The sequence below is a fragment of the Notechis scutatus genome, chromosome 1 (genome assembly GCF_049901735.1).
Source record: "Notechis scutatus isolate UNSWTSFEM ecotype Mainland chromosome 1, rNotScu1.2, whole genome shotgun sequence".
Classification (NCBI taxonomy): domain Eukaryota; kingdom Metazoa; phylum Chordata; class Lepidosauria; order Squamata; family Elapidae; genus Notechis; species Notechis scutatus.
The window spans coordinates 163,781,881-163,804,785 of NC_142009.1; the positions used below are offsets into that span (position 1 = coordinate 163,781,881).

The window sequence follows — 22,905 nt, forward strand, 5'->3', positions numbered from 1 at the left end:
TCAGGGTTGTGTTTGACCCGGGCCCTGTTTTCGGCCACAATGGCCTCCTACAGCCTCTGCCAGTAAAAACAGAGCTCGGGGGATCCTGTTTTCGGCCACGACAGCATCCTGCAGCCCTTTGCCAGTGAAAATGGAGCTCGAGTGTGGTCCCCCGAGCTCTGTTTCCGCTGGCAGAGACACCACGGGTCCTTTGCTGTTTCCAGGGTGGCCCTGCGGAGCAGATCTAAGCACCCCATGGGCCTTGAGTTTGATAACCCTGGTCTAGTGGTTAAGGTACCAGGCTAAAAATTCAGAGAACATGAATTCAGGTCCTCCTTAGTCATAAAAGTCCGCTAGGTGATTTTGGGTTAGTCACTCTCTGTCAGCCCAATCCACCTTACAGGGTTGTTGTTGTGGAGAAAATAGGAAGAGAAATATATGTTGCATATGTTCAGCCTGTTATTTGTAAAAACAATAAAGGCAGGATACAAATAGATAAATGAAATAAAATAATTTTCAAATAACAGAAAGTTAATCCACTTTACGCTTTGGTTAGTCTACCTAAAGAAATGCATCTAGTTTTGAGCAGACTTTTAAGTGCTTAAAAGTCTTATGCTTCAATCTCCAGACCCTTGTCATGTTTATTGCTCTTCTCTGCACTCTTTCTAAAGTCACAGTATCTTTTTGTATTGTAGTGACCACAACTGGATACAGTATTCCAAATGTAGCTTCACTATAGTATACAACAGAACTATCACTTCTTGTGATCTTGATGCTATCTCTCTGATGATGCAGCCAGGACTACATTGGCTGCATTTTGCATACTGAATACTCAAAGAACTGGAAAGTATGTTCTATGCTGAGAAATAACTAGTTAATCTTGGAACCAAAGAGTGTAAAGGATTCTGAAAGTATCCTTCAGGAATCATACAATCCTTTAGATAACTGCCTTAGCTTCCTGGAAAGCTCATTTGAATGGAATGCTAGGAAAAAAAGAGGGATGACTGAAATAACTTCATATAAAACTTCGGTTTCTGACCATGACCATTTTCATTTTCTTAAATTATTTATAGAACCCAGACATTATTATTAAAGGAATAATACCAACAATTAGAGATGGCAGGTTAAAGATATAAAACTTGCAGAGAAGGAAACAAAAATGGGAAAAAGCTGTATAGCTGATGTGGGGGGAAAACAAAAGTGAAAGTCAGGAAGAGGTTAATTTTGTGGCAATGGGACATTTAAATATCAAGCATACCCACAACCTGAGAAAATTATACAACTAATGGTGTAATCCTTTAGTGCACCTCCTTTCTGGAATAATATAATGGGTATTATTTTTATACCTGAAGTTGTGTCTTCTATATATAACATATTTATTTTAAACATAATTTCTTACAAACCTGCTTATATTTTCCTTTTCTTTCATAAAAAGTCTACAAGTCTGCCAGCAGTGCTGATAAAACATCTGATAACGAAGGTTTAAAAGCTCAGTTTCAGCTTTGATGGCTGTCTGTAGTGTTTCTTTACAACAGTTTGGCAAACAACTTATTTCTTTTGATAGTTGCATCATCCTTTCAAATAGAAATGTTAGTTAATATTAATACCAAGAAATATGGACTAATAAGAAATGTATTTTCTTTTTCTTCGTTTCTGTCAGCTATCCCTTCAATGATAGAAACCAGTTTGGGGCAGTGATTTCAGGCACCAGGCTAGAAAATTTGAGATAGTGAATTCTAGTCAGTGGTAGGATTCAAAAACTTTTACTACCGGTTCTGTGGGCGTGGCTTGGTGGAGTGGCCATGTGACTGGGTGGGCATGGCTTTTTTTGCAGCCCCCACCTGTTTTGGGGAGCTTCTTAGCCAGAGGAGCCTCTGGGGGGCCGTTTTGGCTCCCCTAAGGTTCCTCTGGGGCTCAGGGAAAGGAACAGAGCATGGGAGGGGCACGCAGCACCCCTCCAAGCTCCATTTTGGGAGCTTCCTAGCCTCAGAAGAGCTTCTGAGGGGGGCATTTTTGCTCCCCTAAGGCTCCTCTGGGGCTCAGGAAGAAAAGGAACAAAGCATGGGAGGGGCATGCAGCACCCCTCCAAGCTCCGTTTTGGGAGCTTCCTAGCCTCAAAAGAGCCTCTGGGGAGGAGCCTCTGGGCGTTTTTGCTCCCCTAAGGCTCCTTTGGGGCTCTGGAAGGCAAAAAATGGAGGGGGGGCTTAGCTCCTCTCTCCATTTTTTGCCTTCCTGGGCCCCAGCAATGGGAATTTCAGCACAGCTGATCTTATCTACAGCTGATTATCGGGAGGGGAAAAAAAGAAATCCCTTAGATGAATGTCAGGCAGGCAGGCAGGCTGAGCGAGCATCGGGCAGGAGGGTGACCGGGTGGGGGGGCGTGGCCAGCCAGAACTTACTACAGGTTCTGCGACCCACGCCAAATTCTTGCTATCGGTTCACCCGATCCGGTGTGAATCGGCTGAATACCACCACTGGTTCTAGTCCTGGACTTAGATACAAATCCAGCTGGGTGATCCTGGGCCAGTCATTCTCCCTCAGCTCTAGAAACAGGTAAGGCCAAACTACTTCCAAAAACCTTACCAAGAAAACTGCAGGTTTAGTCCAGGTGATCACCAAGAGTCAACACTAATTTGAAGGGACAAAGAAAAAAAATCCCTTAATGAGTGTAGTAATATTTTAATGCATTGAGAATAGCTTTAAGAAATTACTTTGGTGTACTCAGTTTGGTTTCTAATATAACTATTCACTAATTCAGATCTAACTGTAATCTTGTTAATTTTGAAGAGATTGGGTTCACAGGACTTCTATGAATGGAATAGGTGATGTTGAAGGTTGCAAGCTGCTGCCAAAAGACCTCCCTCTAGTTTTTGGGGACTGGCTGAAAAAGGTCCATTCCAAAATCCAAGGAGGATTTGCAGCCAGTCCCCAGAAACAAGAAGGAATCTTTTCTCTGGGGATCGGCTGCAAATACCCCATACTGTAAACGCTCCATGCCAAAAGCCTATTTGGATTTGGGGATGGCTTTTTTATTCCTCTTTGAGAGAAAAAGGGCTGCCTTTCAGAGGAATTCAGTCCCATGAGTGGAATCTTTCTGGCAAGCAGCTTTTATTCCATCTGCATGACAATTTGCAAGTTCACTTAACAACAACCACAACTGGAAGTGCCAGCATTACAGTTCTTTAGCAAAGCAGACATGTGATTTCTTGCTTAACAACTGCTGTGACCAATGTAGTCTCAATTATGATCATAGGTTGAGGACTATTTGATCATAGGTTGAGGACTATTTGTTATTTTAAAGAAAAACATTTTTTTAGATCATACCTGTATGGAATTTCATTCAAATATTTTCCAGTGATATTACTCCATTCCAAAGGATCCTGGAAAGGTCAATGTATAAAAAATTATGTATCTGCAAGTAACTCCTAACATTAAAGTATTCTCATCAGTTATTAATTTTCAATCAATCCTATATTAAGTATTTGACCATTATGTTCTAAGATAGTCCTACAATAGTTGCCATGAAAGTTTTCACTGGACTTCTTCAAAAAGTTCTGAGGAAGATACTTAAATCTACGAAATGAAACCAGGATATGTTTTTAATACTGTTTGCCAAAATTCAAACTACTAGAGAAACAGATTCCTTACCACACTTCTATTTGGGAAGCATACGTGAATGGGAGAAAGTGTTGAAATGTATTTTAATGTATAATTACTATTTATACAATAGGTAATAATTTATACTACCTATAGTACTTTACGAATATTTAAAACAAATATAATTGGCGTCTATAAAATGAATATGACTAAGGTCTTCCTCTTAAAAATCAATCAGACCCCTAACACTTCTCCATCACAATGGGGGAGGGGGAGAAAGGGGTTTTGTGGACTACAGCATTATTCCAAAGCTGTTCTGAGAAAGTTTCTTTATACAAGCATATCAGCTTATATAATGTTTACCCAGAATTATTAGAAATACAAGGAAATAATTTGGTAATTAAATAAAACGCCCCAGCATTTTTCAATTACCTCAGAGTTCGATTTCCATCCATGTTTTGTAGCATCACTAGTAATGCAATCTTCCAACGTATCAGATATTGCTACTTGTGAGTCAATCATATCCACATTGCCAGAGATATTATACGACCAGTCTGTATTGCAGGCAACACTTCTACAGTCAGCTATTACAGGCAGTATTTCTGAATCTTGTGCCAACCATTCCCTGGGCCTACATTTACTCATCATTGTTATCACAGTGTTTTGTGCCTTAGATGCCACTGGACTTTTAACATTAATGGCACGACTTGTTGTAAAACTAGCTCTAAAGTCAGCAGTTGCATCAATAGCCTGGTTAATTGTACTTTGGTTTTTACCAGATTCATGGTATGTATTTACGATGCATTTCAATTCTGAACTAGAACAATTCTCAATGCAATTTCCAAAATGTTCACAGGAATTGTAGATATCCTTATTAACTATAACTGATGGTTTGTAGGCACATGTATTTGAATCTTCTGTATTATGAGAAATCTGAGGAAAAGGTAGTAACCTTCTCTCCTGGCATAATATATTTGGATTTCCAGTTTTATTTAGATAATCACTTGTCTGAAGTATTTCTTCAGTAATAGATTTCAGTGTGGTATCATTAAGAAATTTTACTTTAATCTTTTCTTCCATCTCAGCTTTGCTAGTTAAAAACAATTTTGAATTGTTTTTTTTATTAACCTTAATATGAGATGAATCTTTAATAATACTATAAAACATGCTAAGACTTTCATTTCTTTTTTCACTTAAAGTTATATGCTGGTTCTGTGTACAACTGACATCTTTAAACTTCTGAGAGAATGTTGATATTTCATTGCCATTGTAATGATCCTTAACAACACAATTTGATGTAGAAAATGTATCTTCAGGTTTGTCCAATGGCTGCTGATCTGTAACATCATTTTCATTTACCATTTCCTTTTCTTGAAAACTTTCTGAATTTTCTGTTTTCTGCCTATATGAACAGACACAATCAACATAATCTTGTTCTTCAGCACTGTGATATTCTAACTGAGAGTCATCATCAAAATAATTGCATTTGTTTGCACTCTCATTCTTAAAGTATGAGAACTCTGTATTAATATTTATTTCATTTGTAGTTTCCACTGCACTTGAAGTATTGTGTTGCTGTTTATGGACATAAGTAAATTCTTCTTTGGCTGATGAAATTAGGTTTTCTTTTGATAAGTTTAAAAATGAGGCATCTAAGTAACATGACTGGCTTGAAATGGAATACTCAGGTCCCATTTGAAGATCACTACAGGTATTATCAACCTCATATTTTTGGAGACATGTTGCTTCTTGTGGTACATTCAGGATGGATGATGTATCTGCATCTTTTTCCACTCTGCATTTTCTACATTCCATGATCCCAATCTCAGGGTAGTTATTTGAAACAATTACGCAAATGGCAACTTTATTGAATATATTTTTCTTAAGAATGCTTCAGAGATGATGGGATTTAACTATTGCTTTTTCACCTGTTTAAAGGCAAGATACATAAATTATAAAGATTAGTATTTTGTTAATTACTGCTTTTGTTAATTAAACTCATACACAGAAACAATCAGACTAGCCAGGAGATCATATATAGGGCATGACTAATTAGAGGTTTTTCTTTTTAAGCTTCTAAGCATAATTACTTTACATTTAGGATTTTAATATATAGTTCCTTAAGCCTACAACAAACTAAATATAACTAAGGTTAATTTTATAACATTCCAACTAAATTTATACCTGAAAAATTGTAACAAAAGATCATAAATCCTCTGAAGATAAAGATTTAATTCAACTGAACGAATTTAAAAAAAAAGCTTGTCTTGTACTTTGCAATCTGTTATCATACACTTCAGAATCAGCATCACCATAGTAACTGCTTTCCAGAAAGAAGGTAAGGAGGAAGCGATTATCGCTAGTGGATTTGATGTATCTCCAGTCATGGTACTATAGATTTCAGATAAGCCGTCTTTGTTGAGAATACAAAATTAGTTTAGAATAAGCAAATCTTTCATAAAATTGAAAAATTTTATTGTGATCATTGACCAATAGTACAGTAACCCTTCATTTCAAAAGTTATAAAATGAAATAAAAGGATTAAGATGAACAGAAAAAGCAGATCCAATGCAAAATGAGGTAAAGAATAGCAACAGTAATAGCATAGACTTACCATGTTTTCCCAAAAATAAGACAGCCTGATTTTTAAGTGTGGGCCTAGTATAAGCCCTACCCCAAAAATAAGCCCTAATGAAGGGGTGGGTGTGCTCCTGCCTGGTGCACCTCCAAGGCCATCTGTCCCGCTGCAGGGCCAACAGATTTCCTACCCATTAAAGCTGTACAGGGCAGGGGAGAGGTACAGTCTGAAGGCGATGGCAGGCAAGGTGGTGTGGCTCCACCAGTAACCACTAGTGAATGAGCCCTGGCAGGCCAGTAGGAGCAGCACAGCCAAGAGCAGCACAAGGCTGGCAGCAAGTACAGGACAGAGGTTGGTCAGTGGAGGCTGTGAAGCCTCCAGCCTTCCAATCAGCACAAGGAAGTCAGGGGTTTGCTCGAGAGCTGCGGCACCGGGAGGCTTCTGCCTTGGGGGTCCCATGTGCACCCCTAGCCTGGGATTGTCCCAGAGCCAAGAAGGTTGGGGTGGGTTGCTTTGCATGGCTTGCATTGCAAAGCATACTGGTGGCATTGAGTTGCATGTCTTGCTCGCCTTTCTAACACAGGGTGAAGGCCAGGGGCTCGGTGGCCAGGGAAGACAGGGTTTGGGGGTGCAAAGGATGGGTGATCTCTCCCTCCCTTCTCCATCCCATTGCATAGAGCTCCTGCCCACTAAAGCTGCAGGGCAGCCTAGAGCAGCACAGCCAGGAGGACGAAGAGCCACCACAAGACTAGCAGCAGCAGGTGCAGCACGCCCAGCAGTAGGTCAGAGGTACGGGGGAAGGACAGGCGACCTTGACACGCTGCACAGCTGTCTACCTCATCAGCTGTCTACCTCATCAGCAGCCTGAGCCAGCCCAATCTTCCAGTGTTCCAATAGCAGCAGGGTCAGCAGGCAGGGTGGGCGAACGCTGGGGCACGCCATTAGTTTGGCCTGTTGTGGCTGCTGGCAAGCAAATGATGGGACACAGAGGGCAGGGATGGCGGTAGCAACAGTCCCAATCCTGTGGGACTTTACAGAGTCAGCAATTGTCCCCAGCAATCTGGGTCCTCATTTTATCGACCTTGGAAGGATGGAAGGCTGAGTCAATCTTGAGCCAATCAGGATCAAACACCTGGCAGTGAGTAGAGTCAGCCTGCAATACTGCATTCTAACCATCATGGCTCATTTCAGTGTGGTCAATAGGAAACTAAGCAAAATAAAGTCTCTCATAAAGTGAAAAATCTCCCAGAAATGGGACAAACGGACATGCATTAAAAAAGCATAAAAAGTGTCAAACTCAATTTCATTGGGGGTTGCATCAGGGTTGTGTTTGACCTTGGGGGGGGGGTCAGGGTGGGCATGGCCAACTCAACATCATTTGTGTCAGGGGTGCCTTTGGTGACCTGAGCACTCTGCCAGCTAAAACAGGCTGCCGAGCTCCTTTTCTTCTGCAACGGCCTCCTGCAACCCTCTGCCAGAGAAAACAGAGCCCAGAGGGCCACACACAATCCTCCCGAGCTCCATTTTCAGCTGCAATGCCAGAGAAAATGGATCTCATAAAGGTCGCATGCAGCGCTCCCTAGCTCCATTTTCATGGGCAGAGGCACCACAGGCCAGTCCTTCACTGTTTCTAGGCCGGCCCTGCGGGCCAGATCTAAATACCCCATAGACTGGATCCAGTATTCTTACATACACACTTTAAAAGGAACATGGTCCACTATATCATACTTTATATGTAGCCCAGAGTTGTGTTTAAAAATAACCAAGGCAGCAAACATACCTAATACTACTTTTTCCTATTTCTACAACAACCTTGTGAGCTGGCTCACAATTACACATCTGGCTTTCATGTCTAAAGAGGAAATTAATGGCCTATTGCACGGGTATCAAACTCGCAGCGTCACATTGCTGCCACGTGACGTTTCACAATGGTTTTTCCCTTTGCAGAGCTGGAGTGGGTGTAGCCTGCATGTGACCCATCCAGCCCATATGCTTCCAGTTTCACACCCCTGGTCTACTGGTTTCTAGATTGATTCCTAAATTGCTAGACCAAACTGTGAGTACTTTAAAGATTTCATATTCAATATCATACCATGCTCCACATGGGAGTTTAGCTTTATTATATATTATATATCATTTCCTGTATAACATGTGTAATCCAATGGTGTTATGGGTTGAGATTACATTTTCTTAGAATTAAGGAGAAATTTCCTGACAGTGAGAACAATTAATCAATGGACCGCCTCGCCTCACTGGAGGCTTTCAAGAAGATTGTCCAGAATGATATAGAGTCCAGAATGATATAGAGGTTCTTGCTGGAGGGAGAGGGTTGGAGTAGAAGACCACCCAAAGGCCCATTCAACTCTTGTATTCCAGCAATTTTCAGCATTTTTCCTGTTAGTGTAAAATAGTCTGAACAGATCAGGATCATGGTTTTAAAATGTTTTACTTACTTTAAATTATTTCTTGGTCATAAATATTGTGATACTTATCAGTAAAGGTGTTTGGGATGACTCCAATATATTCAAGTAGTAAAAAGAGTTATACCCAACAATTTAAACTTTTACCCCACTGAAACACAAGACAGACTGTAACTTAATTTTCCAAGTTTTAGAAAAGTACCTAATAGCAGGCAAATTTTATTAGTATCAATTTGTCTTTGCACTACAATCAAGGCCTACGTAGAAACTTAAGGTCCTCTCAAAAGCTTCCAAAAGATAAAAAATTCTCCTAAACCCGAGAAAAGCCTTTTCTAAATCAAGCAAATGGTTGAAAATATTGGTAAAGCCTTTAAGAACAACTTAAGGCTTGACCATAAAAGGCAGTATGTATTAAGATACAGGCTTGGTAAAAAGCCCATCAATACTAAACGACAATCTGGGCCACAGACAGCAGATTAATTTTTTTCAGACATGGCGAAACACGAAATATCAAAGCGAAGTAATTTAACCAAGTTACCTTCTGGAAAATGCTTACTAAAATTCGTGATGTGTTTTTTTTTTTTCCTCATTCACGTCATTTACAAACCACTTTCTATTTCCGATAACTTTCTGTAAGTGTCACCTCATGCAGCAGCACACTTCAACAGCAAAAGGGAAAGCTTAGAAATTTGGGGCAGACCCAGCAGAAATAATCTTACTTGAAACGTTCTAATTCCGAACAAAAACAGCCCAACGGCTCAAGCCCCCCACGTGCCTTAGCTATTAGTTTTATAACGGACGTTCGTCTTCAGTCAAAATGTTATTGGCTGATTCCTTCTCCCCCGTGGATTGGTGCAGAAAGAGCTGGTGCTCTATTGGAATTAAAATATTCTTCAAGCGTGACGGGTTTGAGATCCGGCTTGTGGGCGGGTCCCCGCTTGTTCTTTTACTGTATTTCCCGCTAGTCTGGGCAATGTTGGTATGAGTAATCCAGCCGGTTGCTTACTGGATTCCCCTTTTTAAATTTATTAATCGCGGGCTTTTTGAAAATAAAATGTCGACTTTTACTGTTGGTCAGTATTCTTTTTGTTTCGTTTTTAAATTTATACAAAGGGACAGCATTGTCTTAAATAAATGCAAAAAAGGATCGTTAAGCTTCTTAAGCATGTTCACTTCTGAAAGAAAATACGAAAAATCCAGAATATTGCATCCAGTTTTGGTTGCCATGATATAAAAAAGTTGTAAAGAAAGACTGCAGAGAAGAGCAACAAAGATGACTAGGGGACTGGAAACTAAAACATGAAGAACGGTTGTAAGTATTGGGTATGTCTAGTTTAATGAAAAGAAGGACTAGGGGTGACATAATAGCACTGCTCCATTATCTAAGGGGCTGCCACAAAGGAGAGGGGACCAGCCTATTCTCCAAAGTATCTGAAGGCAGAATTAGAAGCAATGGATGGAAACTAATTAAGGAGAGAACTAACCTAGACATGAGAAATTTCCTGACAACTATGAAATTGTGGAACTGCTTGCCCTCAGAAGCTGATGAGTGCTCCATCAGTGGAAGGTTTTAAGAACAATTTGGACAACCATTTGTCTGAAATAGTATAGGTTCTCTACTTGAGCAAGGGGTTGGACTAAAATACTTTCAAAATCTCTTCCAATTCTGTTATTCTACTAAGAGAAAAAAGAGAAATCTTTCCTGATGGTGCAATAAGGAATTATAATTATGAGAATGAAAGTGAATAGGAACCCCTTTCATTGCACTTATATCCTCAGGAAAGTGGCAGTTGCCACAAATATTACTCAATTGTCTGAAGCAGAGACCTCTTAGACAATTCCCAGCTAAGACTTATGGACAAACAGTGTATAACTTTTTAATTGAAAAAAATATCCTTTGCTTCAAACAATTATCACATTCATGGAGACCAGTAAAATGAATATAGAGAGAGGAAACGTTTGGCTTTTAAAATCTTTAGTTTTGTGTTTTCAGGCAATTGACACAATCCTCTACTGTCTTCAAAACGCTTTATTCTTCTAAGCAGAATTTACTTTCAACTTTTTATGTTCCTGTTGTTAAAGATTTGTCTTGTTACTTTAAAAAAAATGGGAAAGGAATAGTAAAACAAACAGAAACACTAATGGATAAGTAAAAAAAGAAAACAGAAAGATGTGAAAAGCAAGAGAAAACAAACTGAAGAAAAAAAAGAATGCTTTATAGATATTATAGAATGTATTATAGAAAATAATTTATTAAATGTACCATCAATCAATTCATCTGAAATCACAGAATATATCAACTGAAAAGTAAATGATACATTCATATTTCTGATTAATTTTGGAATTGTTGTGAAACAAAAAATATGGATCTGAATACAGGTCCTTGCAGAATCTCAATTTTACATAACTAAAACCCTCCAAAACATCTAAATAAACCCCAAAACTCAGCAGATCTAGAAGAAAAAAGCAGTCCTTACAATATATAGGCAAAAGCCACCATGTAGGACAAATGACAAAAGACTAGCAGATCACTTTCATGAACACCAATTACCAGTAGCAGTCAGTTTTATGGGAAAGTTGTTTGGGTTGCATAGAGAGAAACTATTTGTTGTACATCCTCTCCCTTTTAAAATGTACCCTCCCCATTTTAAAATATCACTGGAGCTTATTCTTGTGAAATAACAGAATAATTCAAAGATAGTTTGCTTTTTATCAATAGATAAGTTATTTTACAAATATGTTTTATACATGGAGGAAAATTAGTAATATGATTAAATTATATATCATATAAGTAAGTTACAGACCTCTTTATCTATACTCTAATGCCTATACATTCTATAATTATTTAAATATAAAGATGCAAAAGAAATAACTTTATGCCCTCTAGGGAAAGTTCACTAAATAAACACAAGTGGTACATCTAAGATTTGTTGGAAAGGTTGTGACCACCCTAGAATATACTGGAACTTCTGGGTAGAATTACCTAAATGTCCCAACAATTGGGAAATTGGTTTTTAAGCAAATAAATAAGAGTTAAACTGTATCAGTTTTAGCAAGAAAAGAATTATATCTTTCATAAAGAGAAAATACAAATATAAAAAGCAAAAGCAAGATTAGTACTTCAAATTTTGACATTTGATACACAATTTATTAGAAATATTTTAATGGAAAGCTTATAAATATCTTTTAATTCAACTTGTAAGATTTTATTTTGCTTTTTATAATTATTTTGCTAAATACATTAATTAAACTACCATATGAAGGATTACATTTAAGTATCTTACAAAACAATTGTAAAAGTTGGGAATTATTCATAAATGAGGATTTCCATTTAGTCAATCAATCATTTTGTTTGAATCACTAATAAGCAAATCAAAACAAATCACATTTAACATCAATGCATCCTACACAGCACAGAAATTTACTAGAGTAAAATATGCTATAAAAACATAATTGTACAAGTAAATTTAGGCCTTTGGCATAAAAATAAATATAGTATATCATTTATATAGGGCAATTAAATGATTATTTAAAATAATAGAATAGTAAATTATCAATCTAAAGTATAGAACATTATCATACTAAAATCCATGGAGAAGTTGTAATTAATATTAATATTATATCTAGAGAAAATCTAATGATGCAATGTGCAAGGAAGAATAGTGCATAATAATTGATTATTGTTTCAAAACTAAAAGAGTCCAATTATAGTGACTGTTGTTAAAATTGCTAATAATAAAATTGGTAGCTAATAATAAAATTAAGACAGAAATAAGAATCAATTTACAGTGAGACATAATACCATGTTTTCCTGAAAATAAGTCCCAGTCTTATTTTCTTTTGGGCCCTAAAATAAGCACTAGGCCTTATTTTGGGGGGATGTCTTTTTTTTTTTCACGCAGGTGGCTGCATAGCACATCTGGCAGGCTAGTGCCGGATGATGTGTCTGCAAGACCCAAAACAACAACATAGAATATTTGATGAGGAAATTAATGGAGTTTAGGTCTTTAGCAAATTTCAAAACATCAATGCTGATTAAGAATATTACTGCACAGGATAGGGATGTATTGATTAAAAAGTCTGGTTTAGGATTGAGAAAAAGGTGAAATATAGGGGGGTTATGTTAACAAATACAAAACTTCCAAAACAATTATGTATCTCTCTGGAATGACATTTAAAAAGACCTATTAAGATGGGATAAATTGCAGTTATTGCTATTGGACAGAATCTCTGTAATTATGATGAATGTCTTACCAAAGATCCTTTTTTTTTGTTTCAGACACTACCAATACTTGCAACTGATATTCTACTTAAACAATGGCAGAGGGATATCTCAAAGTTTATATGGCAATCAGTGGTGGGATTCCAAATTGTGCATTACTGGTTCTGCACGCTTCTAAGGAAGCTAAGGAAAGCGGAGTTCTGGGTCTACCAGATATAAAATTTTATTTTGAGGCCTTCTGTTTGGTCTGGTTAAAATAATGGGTGAATTTTTAGAATAAGAGGCTATTGGACTTAGAAAGCCATGAATTAAGATTTAGTTGGCACAGTTACTTATGGCATGACAAAGTTAAAGTAAATGTTGACTTCAACAATCATTTTGTCAGACATGCTATTTTGAGAGTTTGGAATAAATATAAAACATGGTTTTCCATGTAGATGCCTCTTTGGGTTTCTCCACAGGAAGCTTTTTTTAAGAAAAGAAAAGCTGACAAGGCCGAACTGGTGGACTTATGATAAAATAATATATTTTAACTTAGGGGACCCTACCCTCAAATCTAAGGAGGAGCTAAAATCAGAATGTCATGTTTGTCATTGGTTTACATATTTACAACTGAAAGAAATATTTAAATTAGATAAAAATAATCATGACTTTAATTTCATGATCAGCATATTATTGCTAAAGTCTATAAAGTGTTATCTAATTTAAATCTGGAAAATGAACATTGTATGATTCAGTGGACAAGGAATTGGATATAATGTTTGAACAGTGGGAGAATATGTGGAATAAACAGTGGTGGCATTCAACCGGTATAATAACTGGTACGGTGAGCGTGCGCTTTGTATGTCATAAATTAATAAAAAAAATTGTTAACAAGCACTCCAGATAGATTGTAAGGTTGTTAGTATCCAGCTAGTGGGAAACCAGAACAGTGTTAAGCGTGGGGAAAAGGGATATAAAAACCTGTTGCATGCTTTGATCTGAGTCCACCTCATGTGCACTCGTATTTGCAAATATGTAATAAACTTTTACTATTTTTTTACCTGATTGCCGTTGTTGCTTTATTGCTTACCTGTGTCTGACAAGCCCAACTACACTCCAAAGAAAAGCAGAGCTCAGATCTTGGCTGAAAAGATTTTGGGCACAGCAGGTTTGGAGCAGCAAAAGAATTGTAGAGATGACACTATTTTCTGAAAGACTAGCGATTGGATCATAAAGTGTGATCGCATAACTTAGCAATGACAATCCTGGGAGTACCAGAGAGTCCTATCATAACCCAGAGACTATGCGGATTGCTAAGAGATGTGATCAGAGTCCTAGGCAAATACACTAAAAGATGAGAGCGGATCCCTGCAGTTATTTTAATAATATGGTTGTTAAATGATTCTGGCTTCCCCATTAACTCTGGTTGTAAGCCTGGGACCAGAGGTTCACAGTGTTTGTAAGTGCAGAAAACAGTCATAAGTCACTTTTTTCAATGCCATTATAACTTTGAACAGTCACTAAATGAACTGTTGTAAGTGGAGGACTATCTGTATTTTATTTCCTGTATCATTTCTCAGGCTGAAAAACTATTTATTCTATTTTTGGGGTATTCTAACACAATTCACATTGCATAAAGAAACAAGTCTGCAACATTTCAGTCTAATTTGGAGATGTGACTTGAACACTACTTATATATAAAACATAGATGAAATAGAAGCATCTGCTGCCTGGTGTCATTTGATATTTTCTGTATTTTGTTTTTAAAATACGGCTCTGTCTCTGGTCTTTGCATAGTAATATCTGGATTATTTGACCATTTGTTTTTTCCCAAGTCAAAACCAAAGCATAACCTTTCCTAATAGTAGAATGTAGAATTGATTTACTACCTCAAATTGTATAAAGAGGTTTCCTAAGGTTCTACATTAGCCAAATATTCTTCAACATTTTCATAAGCAATTTAATTGAGGTGATAGAAGTGGAACTCATCGCATTTGCAAACAACACTAACCTGGGAGAATAGCCAACATCTTAGTAGATAGGCTCAAGATTCAGAAGGATCTTGAGAGACTTGGACACTGGTCCCTATCCAACAAAATGCAATTCAGTAGTGAGAAAAGTAAGGTCTTAGGCAAGAAAAACAAATGCACAAATATAGAATAGATGGTACTTGGTTAAATAGCAGTAACTGTGAGTGGAATCTAGGTGTCCTAGTGAACAACCAATTAAGTATGATCTAGTACCATGATGGCGAACCTATGGCACGCATGCCGGAAGTGGCATGCAGAGCCATCTCTCTGGGCAAGCCAGCCATTGCCTGTTGTTCTGGGTACCGGAGCATGCATGTGCGCTGGCCAGCTGGTCTTTGCACACATGGGAGTGTTGCTTTTCTGGTTTCCAGCGCTCCTGTGCAAGTGTGCCAGAGAGATGCTCTTCTGGTTTCCGGCACTCCTGCATGCATGTGGTGGGGAGCTGCTCTTCCGGTTTCCGGCACTCCCGTTTCAGCACTCTGTGACAAAAAGGTTTGCCAACACTGATCTAGTAATATGCTGCAGCTGCAAAAAAAAAAAAAAAGGCAACGCAGTGCACCAATTCAAATATGAATTCAAATCTCCAGGACCAGATGGATTACACCCCGTTACTAAAGGAATTGGCAGACATGATCTCTGAACCACTGAACCATATCTTTCAAAGATTCTGTTATTCTGTTAACAGAAAGATAGTATCAAGTTTGCATGAAGTGATAATACCACTTTATACTGCATTGATAAGACCCTTGGAATACCGCATCTAATTTTGGTCACCAAGACATTGAGGCTCTTTTAGAAAGTAGAGAGAAGAACAACAAAGATGTTTAGGGGACTGGGGGCTAAAGCATACGATGAACAGTTGCAGGAACTGGGTATGTCTAGTCTAAACGATGTCATGTCTCCAGGGCATGACAACATGCCGTGACAACACGCGTTGTGCCATGTCAGACTATGCTATCGAGGGGGGAAGTGCTGTTAACCACCCAATCTGGGGCTTCGACTGTTCCACGGAGATAACGAGCCTTGCTGATGTCACATGCTGAGCTGTTACAGCCTGCGGGCGGTTGTAGACAAAGTGATTAGGATGCTGCCTGTTGAACTAACGATCTCGAGAGGGGTGGAGGGTCACTTCATAGGCATAAATACAATGATGGAATATGATATTTGTAGAAGTATAGTAAATAGGGGTAAATAATTAATGGATAAAAGCATGGTGTATAGGGCGTTACATGGTGACTGGATGTGATGCAGTAGCACTCACTAGATGGTGGATAAACTCATTAAGTTGTTAACTGGTGTATAAATACAGCTCTGGCTGCGAGGTGCGCCAGAGCTGACTTTAATTCCTTTTGGTTACTCGTTGTTACCAGAATCCGGAACATTGTATGGAAGAATAAAGACTCATTTGATCATTACCTTGAGACCTTTGTTTCCCTTCCTGTCTGGAATTCGGAGGAACAGCTGAGAAACGATCAAAAGGACTAGGGGGTGACATGATAGCAATTTTCCAATATTTGGAGTGGGTCACAGAGAAGAAGTGGTCAATCTATTCTCCTAGTGTCTGAGAGCAGAAGTAATGGATGGAAGCTTATTAAAGAGAGAACCAACCTAGAATTAAAAATAAATTTCCTGTCAGTGAAAACAATCAGTGGAACAGCTTGACTCCAGAAGTTGTGGTGCTCTATCACTGGAGGTTTATAAGAGCAAATTGAACAGCTATTTGTCCAGAATGGTATAGGTACTTGTTGACTTACAACAGTTTGTTTAGGGTCCATTCAAAGTTACAACGGCACTAGAAAAAAGTGACTTATGATCAATTTTCACACTCATGACTATTGCAGCATCCACATAGTCCACTTGATCAAAATTCAGATACTTGGCAACTGATTCATATTTATGACAATTGTAGTGTCCTGGAGTGACCACATTTTGTGACCTTCTGATAGCAAAGTCAATGGGGAAGCCAAATTAACAATTGTGTTACTAATTTAACAACTGCACTAATTCACTTAACAACTGTGGGAAGGAAGGTCATAAAATTGGGCAAAACTCAGAAATGTCTCACTTAGCAATGGAAAGTTTGGGCTCAATTGTGGTCGAAAGTCGAGGACTAATTGTATAGCGTCTCCTGCTTGAGCAGGGGGTTTGAATACGGCATAAAAGACCTCCATGGTCCCTTGCAACTTTGTTATTCTTAATTCTATAACATAAGAAAAGTTATCACTTTTCTAGAGGTGTGTTTGATGATTATGTCCAACAAAAAAATAGCTAGCACTGATGATGTTACTAATTTGGGTAATGAAACATCTGCAAAAAAACAAAACAAAACAAAAAAAAAACCAAGCTCAGAAAGCACTAAATATCTCCTACAAAAATAGCTTTCTCCTGATCCTACTTATATATGTGACTGTTAGCAGAGGTGAAGATGATTCTTGACTTTTGACAAATGTATCTTTTCTTTTATGTAAACTGAAAGCACACGCACCACGACAAATTCCTTGTGTGTCTAATAACACTTGGCCAATAAAGAATTCTATTCTATTCTATTTTAGGGTTTATGAGTAGATAGTTGTAACTAATATACTATAGTGGTACCCCAGTACTCAATGTTAATTGGTTCCAGGAGGTGCAGTGAGTACCAAAATTGATAAGAACCAAATTTTTCCCATAAGGAAAAATACAGTTACCAAGGTACCAACTGTAATTTGCCAAAGGCAGGAAATGTTTTAGTTAGGTTCTGAACAGCTGTGGTGCTGCAGTGGTTAGAATGCAAGTATTTCAGGCAAATTCTGCTGACTGCCAGCAATGTGATTCTCACTTACTCACAGCCTTCCATCCTTCCAAGGTCGGTTAAATGAAGATCCAGTTTGTTGTAGGTAATATGCTGATTCTGTAAACTGCTTAGAGAGGGCTGTGAAGCACTATGAGGCAGTATATAAATCTTTATTGCTATTGCTAAGTAAATTGCTCAAAAATGGGAAGGAAATTTTCTAAAGTTTCATAAGGCCAAATGAACAGGGATTCTTATAACACCTATCCTGTATAGATTCTGCCCATTTGGTTGAAGAATGCAGAGAATTACAGCTGAAGGTCCCTCCATATTTCAAAGAGGTGCAATGATTGGGGGATATTCTTTATCAGAGCTCCATTACTTGAGATAGCTTGCCCTGGAGACAAGGGTAGCTCTCATTCTCCTTTGGAGTTGTGAGTATTTGTAGAGTTCCTGGTGCCCAAATTATTATTATTTGACTCTGGCTGGCTCAGAAATAAAAACATTTGACTTGGCGAAATGGGAAAATCTACAACTGTCATTAATAGGGAGAATTTCAACAATCAAGATGAATACATTACCCAGAATTCTATATTTGTTTCAAACAATTCCAATTAGGCTTGGAAAAGACTATTCTGAAGATTTAAATAAAATTGTGTTGAAATATATATGGCAAGGTAAGAAAGCGAGAATAAAGTTAAAACTTTTGAAAGACGCTAGAATTAGAGGAGGATTTGGATTGCCTAACTGGGAGCTGTATTACCAAGCTACAAATTTGATGTGGGTCAAGGAATGGATAACATTAAGAAATACTAGATTGTTGACATTAGAAGAACATGACTTGTTGTTGGGGTGGCACGCTTTTTTATGGTATAAGGGAACTAAAATACAGGGATATTTTAGAAGACACCATATACGGGAGTCTTTGTGGTTAAATTGGGAGAAGACTAAAAGACTTATTTGAAAATTCCAGTCTGGTTATCGACTATAGAAGCATTTTCTTATCCTATAATATATAAGAAGGAACAGTTAGATATGGGGAAATATTGAATGAAAAGGGTGAACTTAAATCGATGCAAAATCTAGAGGAACAAGGTATAAAGATGAATTGGTTTTCATATGCGCAAATACATTCAAAATATGATAAAGATCTCAAAACAGAAGGATTCTATGACGAATTGACTGAGATAAGATTTTGACAGGTACTGATGAAAAGGTGATTAAAAAACTGTAAGGTTATTTATTAGAAATTAAACTAGAAGAAGAACAAGTTAAAGAAACTATGATTGCTTGGGGGAAGAATTTTGGATATGGGATTGATTTAGAGAAATGGCAAAAATTGTGGTCTCAAAATTATAAAATGACAATGTCAACAGCATATAAAGAAAATTTGTATAAGATGTTTTACAGGTGGCATTTCCCCCGGACAAGAATAGCAAGAATGTTCAAGAATAAATCCGAAAAATGTTGGAAATGTCGTCAGATACCTGGCTCATATTACCATATGTGGCAGACTTATGCGGATGCTAGAAAATACTGGACCAGAATCCACATGTGGTTGGAAAAAATGACAAAAAAACACATAGATTTGAAACCAGAGATATTTTTATTGGGAATTTTACCTGATACATATAGCAAAGATTTGAAATACTTGATTGTAAATGTATTAACAGCGGCTAGGATTGTATTTGCTAAAAACTGGAAAAATGAGAAAATACCATCGCAGGAGGAAATCATTAAGAAAATATTGGAATGTGCTGAAATGAGTAGATTGACATTTGAAATTAGAGAGCAAGAGGATAAACAATTTTATAAAATTTGGGACCTTTTCTATCAATGGTTATACAATAAAATACAATAATGAAATATGTAGAACCTTAGAAAATAATAAATATATAAAGATGTATTTTTTTCCCCTCTTTTTTACTATATCTATAAAAAACTTTTAGGATAGATTCGGGAAGATTATATGAATTGTTAGAAAATGATACTAAGTAAATTATAGTTATCTTGTAAAATATGAATGAATAAAATTATTGTCAAGTGATTAATAATGATACTAGGGTACTTAATTTTTGATTGAGAATATGAGTTATTATACAATGTAACTGTAATTGATGACTATGAAATGGATGCACAAAAAATTTGTAAACCAACCGGCACGCTGCTTGTATACTCATGGAAGAAAGGTTAATGTTTTTATGTTTTGTTTGTTTATGTTTGTCTTTAAAAATCAATAAAAAATTTACAAAAAAAAAAAGAAATAAAAACATTTTCAAAAAATTACAGTAGACAAAATAAAAAATAATAAAATATGGCAAAGATTGTAAGAACTAGACAGGATTTTTTTGTGTTATTGCATTTATTATTGTATTAGCAACAACTGTTGCTTTTTTATATTGCTTAATGTGGACTTGGCTGAAAAACTTATAAATTAAAAATAAATCATTAGTGCCCTTTAAACAAAATACTCAGTCAACTGAGTAGGTGATTTAAAATAATAGTGGCACAGGAGCTAAGATACCAAATTTGGCTCTGGGAACAAAGTACAACACACATACTGTATGGAAATATACTGGTACTTTGTTTCAGTGGTGGGATTCAACTTTTTTTTACTACAGGTTCTGTGAGTGTGGCTTGGTGGGCATGGCAGGGGAAGGATACTGTAAAATCTCCAGTCAGAGGTGGAATTTGCTGGTTCTCCGAACTACTCAAAATTTTTGCTACCAGTTCTCCAGAACTGGTCAGAACCTGCTGAATACTACCTGTGCTTTGTTTGCCCAACATATAATGTATATATGTGCTTTGAACATATTATTTATTAACATATATTTATTAACAATGCTTTGAATTCGGTTCCCAAGAAGTACTTCAAAACATGAAAGAGTATGAACATAGGTTCAGTCTTCATTTTCTTAACATGACTATGTCTTTATTGAGGATCACATAGGCCTTGCCTGGCCTGAGAAAAGAAGTGTGCTTTCACTCAGACATACTGTAAAGAATTTTTATGGAACAGAATTTGAATTGCTCCACAGATTTATTATACATGCCATATACATAAAAAAGCTTCCATTATTTTATCTATACAAGGACAATAAAATTTTATTTTCCTAAATAAAATGTCACATTAGCCAGGTAACGTATGTCAAAGAAAAACAATCTGAAAATGAAACTCTATAATTATTTATATAATACTAACCATGGTGAAGATATGTATGGAAAAATGTCAAAGAATCTAAAAGACATTTTTAATATTATTAATAGATTCATATTCAGCTTTACTTAAGTTTCTAAAAGTGGCTGCTATTTATTTATTTGTGTATTTATTTATTTTCCACTTTATGTATTTATTTACACCATCTTTATTTTTATAAATAATTCAAGGCCTACCTAATACCCCTCCCTCCAATTTTCCCCACAATAGCAACCCTGTAAGATGCGTTAGGTTGAGAGAGAGTGAACTCATCTTTGATGGCCTGAGGTTTTCATGGGATAGGGTGGACATGGCCTAGCCTGTGCTAATACTTTCTACACAACATGGTAATACTTTAAAAGGTATTATCATCCAGTTCTATGATATTTTGCAAGTCTTTCCCTCTATTTTTTCTCTCTGAATCCTCTCTAGCTGAAATTGCATTTCCCAATAAAGAATTGCATGTTTTCACAAATGTACAGCAAGTAATATAAAACCAGTTAATGTGTGTGTGTGTGTGTGTGTGTGTGTGTGTGTGTGTGTGGTATTCAGCTTTGTTCGGGTATTTTCCCACGTCATTATAGTTGTGCTTTTAAAGTTGTAGCAACGTTTCAGCAGAATCTCATCTGCCATCATCAGGCTTCTGTATAGTGTTCGTCTGTGACTCAGACTTTCACAGCCGTTTCTGTTTTAAATTTGGGGCTATCCTACTGTTGTGCCAGAATGTTTTTTTCTTCATCCTGATTGGTTGGGAGTCTTGGTCTGTGTTTATTGGTCTTGGAGTTTGCTGTGTTCTGCTTGATTGGTCTTTCTAATATGTCCTGTCTGTTTTGTAGTTTATCTGTGCTGGGTAGTGGTGGGATTGGGCGTTGAGGTAGCGCCACCACCACCCAGCACAGATAAACTCCGTGGCCAAAACACTAATTGCTAGAACCAAACGCCTGGCAGACAAGACACACATAAAGACTGAACTATGCACCCTGACTAAAGTACTGACAGCTAATGGCTTCCACAAAAGCAAAATCACCGGCTTGATCCACAAAAACACACTGAGACATAATGGAGACCTAGAAGATGAACAGACCTATGGAACAGCTGTCCTGCCCTACATAAGAGGTACTACAGACAAAATCAGTAAGATACTACACAGGCATCACATCAAGACTGCCTTCAAAACAGACAGAAAAATAGCAGCCATCCTTAGAAACCCCAAAGATAAAATTGACCTGGAAAACCAAGGCATATATGAAGTCCCCTGTGCATCATGCCTGGCCACATACATTGGACAGACCAATAGAAGAATAAGTACCCGCCTGGATGAACACAAAAATGCAGTAAAAAAGCTGGAACACATTTCCTCACTAGTCCAACACATGAAAGCCACAGGTCATAGCATCAACTTCAATGGCACCAAAACCCTAGCCACTATAGAAAACCCCAGCCACAGAATTATCAGAGAAGCAATAGAGATTGAAAAAAGACCTGAAAGCATGAATAGAAGAGATGATTCCACCAGACTGTCAATTATTTGGAAGCCTGCATTCACAAACAAAAAAAATCTCCACACCACTAGCCAGGTAAACACCTGGGCACAAACAGATCCCCCCTGATACCTCCAGCTCAAACACACCCCACCAGGCACCCAGATGAAACCTAGCTTCCTAACAAATGATAGCCGTCCATTTACTCGGAGCCAAGCTGCACTAAAAAGCCTCCAATACAGGAACACAATGTTGCCAGCCAATCAAGACACACAAAAAAGCCACAAAACAGACAGAAGATATTAGAAACACCAATCAAGCAGAACACAGCAAACTCCAAGACCAATAAACACAGACCAAGACTCCCAACCAATCAGGATGAAGAAAAAACCATTCTGGCACAGCAGTAGGCTAGCCCCAAATTTAAAACTGAAACCACTGTAAAAGTCTGATTCACAGACGAACACAATACAGAAGCCTGATGATGGCAGATCAGATTCTGCCGAAACGTTGCTACAACTTTAAAAGCACAACTATGACGTGGGAAAATACCCAAACAAAGCTGAATACCATACATGTAAGTATTTTCCCACGTCATAGTAGTGGTGCTTTTAAAGTTGTAGCAACGTTTCAGCAGAATCTCATCTGCC

General features: G+C 37.5%; 1 protein-coding gene across 1 annotated transcript in view; it reads right to left on the reverse strand.

Annotated features, from left to right (window-relative positions):
* RBM44 (RNA binding motif protein 44) overlaps positions 1-5,391 on the reverse strand; it is a 36,686-nt gene extending 31,295 nt beyond the window's left edge. Inside the window, exons 1-2 of the mRNA XM_087953216.1 lie at positions 4,009-5,391; positions 3,304-3,359 (exon numbers count right to left, since the gene is read on the reverse strand). Coding sequence (XP_087809342.1) covers positions 3,304-3,359; positions 4,009-5,391 — 1,439 coding nt within the window. The remainder of the gene's footprint in view (positions 1-3,303; positions 3,360-4,008) is intronic.
* Positions 5,392-22,905: the final 17,514 nt, after the last annotated feature.